Raw genomic sequence first — 13343 nt, 5'->3', positions numbered from 1 at the left:
CTTCATTCATGGATATGTGACGAAAACAACGCGTCTCACGCTCATGTATCCTTTTCTACAGTATGTATCAAGAGACATTAACATATAGGAGAAAGCGGAAAGTTTAAAAAAATGGGTCACTATTTACGTAGTTATCAACGTATCACACCGATGCGGTTCCGCACGCCGCCGCCGCTCCGGTGTGGACTGTGGACTAGCTAAGGCCTGTGGGCTTGTTTGCCACTGGCTTACTAACATATTATAAGTAAGTTAAGTAACCTTGCTTTTATAACAAATAAAATAGAATGTTAACTTTTTGAATGTATCCTGTTTGGCCTCTTTGTTAACTGGCAGAGACTGCTTTATTATTGTTTAATACCTTACCTTTATAAGTTAAAGTTATTACTACTACTTGCGTGATTTAAACACATCGCGATTAAAAACGAATGTTAATACAAAGTTCGTAATGTTAAGTAAACATGAAAGCCACAAGAATTAATCTGTGTACAAATATTCCAAAGAAATATGGTGATATTTTAGTTAATGATAAAAATGGTGAAAGGTTATATATATATTTTGGCCTAAGTATAAGCATAGTATACGTAACAAGTATACGCACTTTTTATTTATTACAAATACAAATGTTCTTATGTCATGGGTCTTGAAAATAGAAAAGTTGTCTTAATTGTTCGAATATAACTTGTGTTAGTTTTTTGATAAAAATGAATGATGAACTTAAATGTGTTTGACTAGACCTATTTATCAATATAATTATTAACTTATTATTAGCTTATTTAATAGATAATGGCACACACAACATCATCACATAAGTTATTTACTCTATCCTTTTCAGGATACTTAGCAACAAGATAGCAGGAACCGTCTACAAATTTTTTTTAATGTATACGTACAGTTCTGCACCAATCCGAAAGCGCTGCAGAGGCCAATGCAGCAATGCTGAACTTCTGTGTGTATCCAAGCGTAGGAAACGGAACCCTATTACAAAACCTCTGTCCGCGTCTACTAACGGACTATATCAAGAACATTTATTTATTTAATCTTTATTGCACAAAAGAAAAACAATCTTATAGTACAAAAGGCGGACTTAATGCCACGAGGCATTCTCTACCAGTCAACCTTAAGGCTAAGCAGAGAGATTGTGAGGGGTACTACAATTACAACAGCAAAACAACACAACATTAACAGTTATAGCTGATCGAAATTTTTCACGGCGCCCTTTGGCCAACCTAGATAGAACGGTAAGTAGGTTGGTATGTGCTCGTACCTCTGTCCTAATCAACTCAGTTGATTCAGGGATAACTAGAGACATGGCGCTGCCATCCATATTACTAGGAAACAAATAATTTTATTAGTAGCAAGTTAGTAAGTATATTTTGTAATATATTTTTTAATTAGATCAAGATAACTCTGCATGCTCTGCAGGGATTTTGATAACAAAGACTGTGCAAGTGTTATTTTTAAACGACATACTTCTATAAAATTATGACGTATTAATAATACAATTACCAAACCTTATTCGATCGCAATCAGTATTTCCATTATATATCCATATCTCTCATTGTTTTACTACTGGTTAGGTACCTACACAAGTAGGCGCCTAACGAAATCTTATTAAAGTTGCTTTGTAACGTCGTGAGCAGCTTACAAATTTAAAATTCTATGACAGCGTGATGGTAATTTAAGTAGGTACCTATCGGTATGATACCTACCTACTTACCTATCTTTATTATTTTCATAGCCAAACATCCATCCATCCATCCTGCCTCCCTTCTTGGACGAATAAAATCAACCCGGTAAATTAAGTATTGTACCATCTTCCACACTACACTGAAACTCAACGAATACTCTGATCTCATTTGGTAAATTTGATTATTTTCATTAAACAAATTATGCTTTGCAATTTGTTTGAAATAGAGTCTTCTTCGCGCGGTTGCGCTGTACATAAGTGTTGCCATGTATGAATCAAATTAAAAAAAAATTAAGAAATTATAAAATATGATACACACTCTTGAAAGATGACAAAAAAAATACACTATCAATAATAAAATTATAATGAGAACTCTATTTTTTATAGAAGGAAGATGAATTACTTTAAAAGTTTATTCATTTATGCATTGAAAACAAAGATTGAATAGAACTTTTGAGATATACTCTGGCACAGCCACTTCGTAAGTAGACAAAGGCGGCAAATTTAGTACGAATGATTGATCTCTCATAAATAAATAGAATTTGGCACCTTTTTCTACTGACAAGTTGGGTGTGTTTGAGTATACAATAAATGTAAGTAGTGTAGCGTGTAGTAGCAGCACTACAGAGACAGATAAAATATTTAAAAACGTTTTACTCTATTTCACGTAGTCTATGCTTGACTCTATGTAATATTGTCTATGCTATAATACTACCAAATACAAATGCTAAAACAATGTGACGAATGCCATACGTTTGAAATGCACTTTGAAATAATTACATTTAGATACACGATTCAATTCTACCAGACACAAATAAAAATGGTGGTTTTGTAGTTTAGATTGGCCCAAGAAAACAATTTCTGTAACTTCAAGTAACATACTAATGATAACAGAAGTTTTATAAAGTGAAAAACGTTTTCATGTTCATTAAAATTGCAGAAGTTCAACGGCTGCGATTACGTGGTGTGTTAACAAAAGTCGTGTTTGACAAATAACAGGTTGTTGGAGACACCGATTTCGCTGCACTTTTAAATGGTGTTATTTTTATCTGTAATGAGATTATTTTATTTGCATTAACGTGTGCTTACCGGTGGCTAATTCGATCGTTGAAGCGTTTACCCAGGAGTAATACTGAAGAAAGAAGAAGAGACTTCCAAGAGACCATTCCAATTAATCAGCATGTGACCCAAATCTAAGATTTCTCTTCTTTGTGTTCTACGGGTCCGAGCATTTTACAAATAGAGAGGCACCAGGATATCACACAAGGCGTAGCACCGCCGTAAGAGACCAGTATTTGTCGGGATATGACATTTTATGGACCTGTCACGGTTGAGTTCAGCTCTCTGGGGGTCAGGTGCATGAGACCCGCTTTTCAGCAATATTGTCTAAATACAACATAAATGCACGCTCGGACTTTACTGCAGTCAGTCTTTTTGCGATTATAAGTACTCATACCAGAAATAAATATCTTGTGTTGTTTAAATGCCCATTCTCATGTTTGTGTGTGCTCAACAAGTGTACAGTGGTAGTGCAACATGAGGATCAAGGATTCATCGCTGACATCAAGCTGCCAGCATTAGGATGCCACAGGATGGCTCACACAGAAAATCACAGATACATTGTGCAGGTCAGTGACATGACATTCTCAAGGCTAGCTGCCACAGGATGCTCAAACAACATTTTGATAAAGTTTTACTGATATTGCCAACAGGAGTATGAAAATTTGCTCTCTAATTTAGGACTTGTATATTAAATTGTATTTCATAACGTATTTATTTGAGAGACTAATCCTTGTTCAAAATACCAAAATTATTTTGAGCAATGAAAATACAATGAGTATAATGACCAGTTCATTTTTAAACAATATAAATCATTCTATAAGAAGGTTTATAAATATTGTCGATACATAGTTAGGTCTATTTTTTAGGCCATTGTGTTTATTTAATTACATAGTTCTATCAGTTCTGTGTGTTGAATATTTTAGTGACTCAAGATATTATTTTAAAAAAAACATCAAAAAAGCAAGCAGCTTTCGCTTCATGAAAATGACTTCTTAATGCTATGTTGATAACTTTATCATCTCATGTTATGGTATCTCCTCCATGGTTCTTTGGGCCTTGAAAGTAATTGCTAGGTGTAATAGTTATAGTTAGGCTTGGGACTTTTGGATGCTCGCCGTGGTTCTAGAATCCACGGAGTCACCATTAGAATTTTAATGTAATATAATATATTGTTATTTAAATTTTAGGATGTTATTTAATTTGATTTAATTTTATTTTAATTTAATTTAATTCTTTTTGTAATGTAATTATGTGTAAATGTATAATGTATATGGAAATAATTTTCTGGATTAAATTTCATTCATTCATTCATTATGTTATAATATTTTTTTTGAAGCCAAAGTCAAAATGTAAAAATAAAATATTATATTAGATTAAAAAAAGCTAAAAAGGTTTTTACAAACATCAATTTAAGAAGGATCTTGATTTTATAATAAATGCCTACAAAAAATAATATTGAAGACTATATCTTGATTACAGTGTACTAATATTACTCTGGCGGACTCTTTCCAAGTTGTTGACAAAGTATAAGTGTATTGTTTTACAATGGTGTTCTAGATAAACTAGAAAAAGTGTTAAATCGGAATCCCGGAATCTCAGAATGTTACCACAACGCACCACAAGATGACGAATCTCGGCAAAAATTCTCAAGAATACAACTTTTATTTCAGTAGACGTGGAGAGGTTGTTCTCAACACACAAAAGAGTTTTTGATAAGTCCAGAACTCGTTTAACCCGCAAAATATAGAAAAATATATAATGATCCATTCTTACTACCATTTTAATGATGAACATGAAATAGTAATAGATGATGATTATGATGCACTAACTCCAAAAGACACTAAGTACCTCATCAGAGATTTAGAAGTGTCAACTAATATTAGATTGAAGAAGATATTTTTGTTATTGTTACTATATGTTTTAGTTTATTTTGTTTACTAATAGTAAAGTGTTTTGTATAATTATATAGATACAAGTTAATATGTCTTTACCTACTTTGTTTTTGACTTCGAAAAAAATATTATAACATAATGTCCACTCCGTGGATTCTAGAACCATGGCGAGCATCCAAAAGTCCCAAGCCTAATTATAGTATTTACCTGTCCTGAATTATAATATATTCATGGATACTCTTGGTAAACATTGTTATATCCTACTTTAAAAAACATTGTGTTGTTTCTCCATCAGTCGGGCCATTTCCTCGTAAGCCATCTTTGTCATATAAAAAGAAAAGTTACAAGCATAATGTAAACTATAGCCTGATTCCGCAAAGCTGAGTGAATCAATCAAATGAGTAAGCTATGGTATATGTGAAAATTAAATTGATTTTATGTAAGGTAAGATGATGTGACTGACCTGACAGTAACAAAATTATTATTATAATTATGGAGTAAAAATGTATCTATTAGATATAATTCTATTATAGTTACTTACACAACTCTGTACACCAGGTGATGGTGGTGGAAACACGTTAGATATTCCCTCAGAAAAGGCAGGATCCTGGTATAATTTGACTAGTGTACCTCATAGCTGTGTGTCAAACTTATTTATAAAGCAGGGAAAAGCTAATTTTGCTAATTGCTTACTTTCATTTTTGAAAATTGTAGGTTATTGGGCTTATGGGCTGTTTGCACAAAAAATTAAAACATTTGCTAAATTTTATCCTATGGGAAGTTTCATAGTTGACTGCTGTGGGATGTTGATCAGTCTGCTAAATCTGGTTGATGCGACTGGCCTTAAGGCTGTGTTTTCACCAGAAATATGAGAGGATGCGTAGCGAGGCATGATTTTATTAAGAACCAATAGAATCACTATACACTTATAATATGAGTAAGGACTCATGTTATCAGGCATTTTTACATGGCTCAGGGGAACCGGGGGTCCACTTGGCTGCTAATCCCAAGTATTGGCATAGGCACAAGTGACTGCCATCTGATCTTCTAACTCAGAGGGTAAACTAGGCCCTATTGGGATTAGTCCGGTTTCCTCTTAAAAGAAAAACTTATTAGTACGAGCTGGGGTTTGAACCTGGGGTGTGACTTCCGTGATTGCAGGGCACACACTCTTACTGCTAGGGCACCAGCACTTTTTGCAGATAAATTCACTAGATGCTGAGTGAGGAAAACAAATGAAGTCCATCCATCTTCGCACATGGAAATGCAGCCTTAATTTTATAAAGTTGTCAAGCATCGTTTTCAACATGGGTCTCTTCTAACTTTATATCCTGAGATCCGCAGCAAGGCTTTTTTCTTCTTCCATTCCATAAAAGAAAGGACTTATGGACTGGAATTGATTCAAAGATTAGTGATCTATTCTATGGAAATTATGTCACTAATCCAGTGTAGCACACTATGCCAAGTTACTCCAAGTTTTACCTGAGTTGGATGATATGAAATGGCCTTGGTAGAAAATGCCAAGTAACACATAGTCAAAGAGGAGGTTTTTTATATTTATTTTTGTAGAATTATATTATATAATATATTATGAAATGTGTTTTTGTTGTTTAGGTGTTTGTGGGTGCACTCTCAGCACAATATGAGGCTCTGTCAGTGGAAGCGTCCAAACAGACCAGCTCGGATGAGATAGTTTGTTGTATTGCTGACAAACTAAACTTAAACAATGGCTCTGGAGGACCATATGAACTGGCAGAGGTATGTAATGATATTTTGATAAGTTAATAGGGTTATTGTATCTCAGTTTTTTTTAATTGATAGTTTATTTCCATGGCTAATTTTATACCTTATTTATAAGAAGAGAATGCCTAATTTTGAAAAATATTATTGTAAGAAATTTTACAAAAAATTCCAAAAATGCTGCTTGATTTTCCAAAAAACCTGAGGATTTAAGTTATGCATCTTTAATAAAAATAATAACAAACAATAAGCAATATTTAACTAGAAGACTATGAAATTCAAAGGAGGAATAAAAATACAAAATGAAACTGATATGCTTCAATCTCTCTCTCTGTCTATATCCAACACAAGCTTTTTACGACTTTCTAGCACGATAGAATGAGGGATGTTGGCACGGCCTGTGTAATAGGTATCCCCCTGGTACTGTCATCCCCATACCAATGAATGTCGCCGATAGACAACATGTCATTGATATGCAGAAAAAGCAGCGTTGGGGAGAGCACAGAACCTTGCAGAATGCCAGAGTTTATGTCCATGCTATTGGAACAGCGTCCGTCTACTGTGGCTCTAAAAGCTACCAATCTATTTGCATAGTCCCTCCTTGACTCTCGATGGCCCAGCAGTGTGTGAGTGTGAGATTGGCTTGCTATTTTGCGCTGTGGGCCATCAGCATTTCGCAGAGGTGGTAAAGACGACTGCCAAAAGTGTCCTTCGGCAGCTTTGGCAAGGGACCAGAACGCGAGACTGTCGTGGGTTCTGCTACAAGTACAATTACGAAAACTTTTATTTGTAAATGCTTGGTAAGCAATTTGAATGAAAGTCTTCGCACGACACAATTCACTCGTCCGAAGCGGCGGGAACAACTAATGTTTCTTAAAATGAATTTAATTATTTGCCTATTTGGGCTCTCCCCCATGGACGGTGCCCGGGGCACGTGCCTCTGCCCTCCGCCGTCGTTACGCCACTGATGCTTGTATACTATTATTTACATTTACATGTAAATGTATGTCATGCAATCACATTCCTTAAGTGAATTCTACTAGTTGTAGATAAAGAGAAACTTAATAGCCCACTTAAATCTATTAAAACCAAAACACAACAATATCAACTACAACTGATCCAATTACTTTAGCTACAAACAAAAGTTATCTTTCTCTATAAATAAAATACATTTTCGAAAGTGGCCAACTATCGGAAGTAATTTGGAATTACTCCAATACACCGGACGCTCTAGCATGACTGCGTTCTCACGCGCAACTCCATACTTGAAGTCGCGCGCAAGAACGCAAGTCATACTAGGGGGTCTGATATGTTTCTGCAGATTTATTAAGGAGTAACAGGAAACAATGATAAACGTTTTTGTCTTAGTCACTGATAGACATATCCTTATTGTTTGTCATGTTACATCATTAGTCACATTGGATTCCGAGATGCATTCCTCGCTGCACCTGTCCCGTGGGCTGAGTATGGCCTTAATTATTAAATGTAACACTTGACTCTCTAGCTTGTAGGTGTTATTTTGTTATGCAAAACGTGTTGATTAGTTTATTTGCTATTGTAGTGTTACTTAGAAAATTTCCACGTTTGTTGCAATGTCGTATATAGAGAATAATTAAAATTAAAGAGATGAGTAGTTTATCGTTTGAGAACTACCATACCACACACACCGATACACGTTATGTGATACCAATCAAACGCGAACAGTCGGGTATATTTACGTCAAAGTACCAAGTATCGCCTGAAAGAAAAAAGTTATTTAAATTGTAATTCATACGTATAACAATTACTAGTATTGAACTAATTTACAGTTTAAACGTGTTTTTAGTCACTCGCGCGACATGTTCCGGAGAGCCTAGCTCTCCTTTCTCAAGCACTAGCAGTCCCGTGGCTCTCCGAAACACGTTGCGTGAGAGACTAAGAACACGTTTAAACCGTAAAATTAGTTGAATGTTAGTATATCTCACGGTTTAAATTCGGCTCTTACTAGTATATTATCATGTAAACTTTTCAGTCAAAGAAAACATTCATCCCAAGAAGGCGTAGTCTAGTTTCTTTCCTGAGTTAGAAGGTTGGCAATTATTGCATTCGTTAAAATTTGCATTGATGCAATCGGAGAGAGAGGAGGATTATTTACATGATTTATACCATCCAGGTGGTGGGGGACGTGGTCAGCGGCGAGTGCAAGGAGCGCCGGCTCGGGCCCAACGAGTCGCCCGTGGCCGTCATGCTACTGTGGCCCAACAGCACCTCCGGACAGTACTATAGGTAAGCCTTAAAGATATAAAAGAGTCCCGTAAATCTAACAACGCACAGCTTAAACTGTTGCAGACATAAGACAGGATTTCATTGAAATTTATCTTTAAGGGAGTGACAATAGGGTTGAAAGTTTCTAATGACCTCTACGCGTATTAAGGCGCGGGCGAAGGCTAGTATCGTTATGTACTTACAGTAGGTATAGTACTTGTATTTCATATAAGGTTGGTTAGGTTGGTGGTGGTCGTTGGACCAAATCCATGTGCAAATAATTATGAGATTATATTTACTAAAATTCTAATATACTCCGAACCGTGTCAGATTCGTTATTATCATTTAAATTTGTTTCCCAAGTTTGTAAGACGCACGTAACACACAAAATCAGAATTAATACATTGTTGAGAGATTATCATGTTAATCTGTAAGGCCAAGCTAAATTCGCAAACATTTAAATTAGACCCTGAGTGGGTGGGCGCCAGCTGTATGTTGTGCTATATTCAGGAAATCTTAGTTTACGATACGATATAAAGCCGCCAACTCTTGCCGCGGTTTGTTATTGTGTTGCGTCACTGTCGTTTAACATATTGAGAAAAAAGATACAAATAGTGCAACCTGATTTCAAAGCATGAATTGAATTACATACTATTCATAGTACTCATATGACATAGCTATAGGTACTATACGTACAATAGGTTCAGAAAAGTCGTAGCGCTTTTTTGGATCATAATACGGCTGCCATAAATTTAATTAGCAATCTTGAGGCCATCTTCGAGGGACTGTATCGATTTCGAATCCTGACTTTCGCTCGATCGGAAAAAATCACGAAGATAGAAAATGTTACAAATTATGCGCAAAAGCTAAAAAATGAAAATTGCTTCTATAAATCAGCAATATCATGTCTGACTGAAGGAATGTATTTAAAAGTACTTCCAAAAAATGTAAGGTTCCGTATTTACCATTCTGTCAGAAGGCTAAACGGGGGCTATTAGTAAGTAGATATCATGTATATTACAAGCGTAAGGGTGTACCTTTCACAGCGCATTTACGGGTTTATCTAAGAAGAAAAAACTTTTTGCAATAGCTCAAAAATTGCTAGATCGGTCATATTTGCTATAGTTTTCATTGAAAGTATTTATTAAGCTTTTGTTTAACGAATTTCGGCATATTTTTTGACCCATGGTTCAAAAGTTAGAGGGGGGGGCACATTATTTTACTTTAGGAGCGATTATTTCAGAAAATATTCACGCAACCAACAATTACCAACACCATAGGGTTAAAGCTAAAAAAAAAAACATTTTGTATGGGGGGTACCCAAAAAAAAATTTTTTTTTGTATTTTTTATTTTACTGTTCTGTCGCCATGGGTGATGTATGTATGCCAAATTGCAGATTTCTAGCACTAAAGATCAAGGAGGAAAGTAGCGTATGGACAGACAGATTGACAGGGGTAAAAAACATGATATCCGCCCTTCCATCTCGCTTACGCTTAGCGAGAATGAGAAATGAATACAAACTTACTGGGCTTTAAGATTTTTGAGGATTAATTATTTTACATGTAACTTGTTTTTAATATTGCAATATGTACTTTAACTACATGTAGGGTAACTTATATATAAACGTTTAAATGTAGACAGCCCGGTTCATTATGATTGTTAGCCTTGATATTTCTTGCACCAAGTAAATGACACTAGAAAGGTAATTGCGGCCCATATGACTCAGTCATATTTTTATTATTATCCTACTACACCACTGTTGGGCAAAGGTCAAGTTTCTTGTACATCTATATTTACTTAACTGATCAATCTTATGAAAGGCGTTAAAATGCAACTTCATCTGAGTCATCCCGACTGGGATTTGGTTATAGTTTCCCGAAATTGTCGTCACATGGGGATTAACTCGGAATGTTAGTGCAGTATTAGTCATCAACTCATCATGGTTGTTGTCATACAACTAATTGAGCCATGAGAGGAATTTATTTAGTTGGCAACCTAATTTGTTAATTACTAGGGGACCAACGGATTGCTTTAACGCCGAGACTAATTTTTCCCACGCAATTTTGAATTTTTTTATTCATATCACCCTCTATAAAGAAGCGCTTATTTATTTTGCTCCAAAGCTAACACGTGCCAAGCTAAGCGCACATAATGTATGTTTTGCAAACGACAAATTATTTCGGTCTTTGAGACAACTAATACACTTCAGATATTACTTTATCGTGGCAACAGTTCCGGGTTCCTTTGGAAGATGTAACGTTCTTTTCATTATGCCATCCACCTCAACGTGACATTCGATCCTATTTATTGATTATTACTATCAGTCTACATACGTGGGTAAACGTTTATTTACAAGTCTAACGTACTCGCACGATCGCATGCCTGCGGAGCACGGAGAGAAGTAAGGACAATAAATTCCATTATAAATAAATTCCATGTTTAATAGCTATTTGTCCTGAAGTTAGTAAAATGTGAACATTTTCCCCATTAACGCGCTGTAATTGCAGTGCTGCCGGAGCCGCGCACAATCATGGCCCACAATAATAACCGCGCAAGTGCGTGCGTTCAAGAGACCTTGCTTACACGCTTTTGCATAACTACAGTTTTGTTTATGTATCTGTTTGTTTAATCGCTTTGTCGCCGCGACACTATTTATACCGGAGCAATGTCGACAATGTCTAGGTATGATTCATACTCACTAATTATAGTAATTAATCTCTGTATATGGTCCCGATGAGTATGAGCACCTTAATGAAGCCTAATAATTAAGCGCTCTTTTAAAGTCGTACGGGGTTTTAAAGGAACAAGTCCAACAGTGATTTGAGGATAATTTAATGTCAGGCGGTGACGCATGTATCCTGCTCCGCGCCGATAACGCGTATTCCTTCCTGCCCGAGCGCCCGCGACTGAAAGTCGCCGCTAAACGACTAAAAATATTCTGAAACACAAATGTTTAGACTTCATCCCGCTCTTATGACTCATAAGTAAATCAAATCTTTATATCGGCCTTTCATGATCACTCAACTGAGATAACTAATATTTTCTATATCTATTTTTAGGTTCTACCTGCGTGAGAAAATACCAGACGAACCGTGGATGGAGAACTTTTCGGTCGACCCGCAGCTAATAAAAGACTACTTCCAGAGGTTTCTATATCAGCCGAAAGACCGCGAATATCCAGACCTATGCCAGCTACCGGAATTAAATGAACAGACACTATTAGATAACTTGAGAGCGAGATTTGCGGCCGGATACATTTACACATACGTTGGTTCTATATTAATAGCTCTCAATCCTTTCAAATTCTATCCTATCTACAACCCGAAGTATGTGAAGCTATATCAGAATAAGAGGATAGGGTCCAGTCTTCCGCCGCACATTTTCGCGGTCGCCGACGCAGCTTACCATCATATGGTCCGCGAGAGAAACAACCAGTGTATAGTGATTAGTGGAGAAAGTGGTTCCGGGAAAACAGAGAGTACGAATTTCTTGCTACATCATTTGACGGCGCTCAGTCAGAAGGGTTCACACGGCAGCGGCGTCGAGCAAACGATATTAAGCGCGGGGCCGGTGTTAGAGGCGTTCGGCAACGCAAAAACTGCCCACAACAACAACTCCAGTCGTTTCGGGAAGTTCATCCAAGTAAATTATAAGGAGAATGGCATGGTTCATGGAGCCGTTGTGCAAAAGTATCTGCTGGAGAAGTCTAGGATATGCAGTCAGGGGCGCAACGAGCGGAATTATCATGTGTTTTACTACTTGTTGGCGGGTGCATCGGAGCAGGAGAGGGAGCAACTGCATTTGCTCAGTGTGGACAAGTATCACTACCTGTCGCGCACGGGCTGCAGCGTGGTGCCGGGTGTGGACGAGCAGTACGAGTTCTCGCGCCTCAAGCAGTCCATGGAGATGGTTGGCTTCACCATGGACAAACAGAGAAGACTCTTCGCTGTCCTGTCTGCGGTTCTGCTTCTAGGTATGTTTCCAGTTTCGTGATTCTTGAATTATAAGCACGCTGACCATTTTAGCCCGATAATGACAAAACTAAATTTACGATTATGTACCAAAATTCAAATTCCTTATAATTTTTCTTTTCTGTCAATCCAAATCAACATGACTGATTTAATCTTTCATTATCCACGCGTGTTTTGCCTATCTGTGAGATAAAAATAGATAACTCCTTTAATAATCGCTTACTCGAAAATACATACTTAACGATATCTGCAATGAGTTCAAGGTATCATTAACACACGAATTAGTTTATTGACCCTTGATTTCTCACTTTATTACTTGGCTATTATTACAATAAAAGTAATTGTAATTAGTTAATGCTTCAATATGAAATTAAGGCGCAGTATCGTTTAATAATGCATTTGTCAAGTTTGTTACATGTTGATGAGATAATTGCTATGAAAAATTATAAATATTGAGTTAAAATATTTGGTTCAAAGTCATTTCAAGGTGTGGCATTGTACATAATAATAAACAGACTATTTTTATCACTTACTGAGGAAAATACGCTTCAGCGAAACTGAAATGTAAATAGAAAAGAGGTCAACAAATTTATATGTTTCAGCTATTATTCGAAGTGATTTATTCCTAGAATGCTAGTCGTAAATTGTTCCGTTTAATTTGATCCCTTTCTTGAAGGTCGCGGATAAGACGCAACCAATTTAATCCGTTTGTTAAGAACTTAAGAAGCCTTCCTACTGCTAAGCAG

At 36.3% G+C, this 13343-nt stretch overlaps 1 protein-coding gene across 1 annotated transcript in view; it reads left to right on the top strand.

Moving 5' to 3' along the window:
* The first annotated feature begins 2473 nt into the window (after positions 1 to 2473).
* The window catches only part of LOC133526826 (unconventional myosin-IXAa-like), a 57960-nt gene continuing 47090 nt past the window's right edge, over positions 2474 to 13343 (top strand). Inside the window, exons 1-4 of the mRNA XM_061863625.1 lie at positions 2474 to 3315; positions 6256 to 6399; positions 8534 to 8646; positions 11686 to 12599. Coding sequence (XP_061719609.1) covers positions 3280 to 3315; positions 6256 to 6399; positions 8534 to 8646; positions 11686 to 12599 — 1207 coding nt within the window. The 5' untranslated portion in view covers positions 2474 to 3279. The remainder of the gene's footprint in view (positions 3316 to 6255; positions 6400 to 8533; positions 8647 to 11685; positions 12600 to 13343) is intronic.

This window comes from Cydia pomonella, chromosome 17 (genome assembly GCF_033807575.1).
Source record: "Cydia pomonella isolate Wapato2018A chromosome 17, ilCydPomo1, whole genome shotgun sequence".
NCBI classification, from domain to species: Eukaryota; Metazoa; Arthropoda; class Insecta; order Lepidoptera; family Tortricidae; genus Cydia; species Cydia pomonella.
This window is presented reverse-complemented; position numbering and strand designations above follow the sequence as displayed.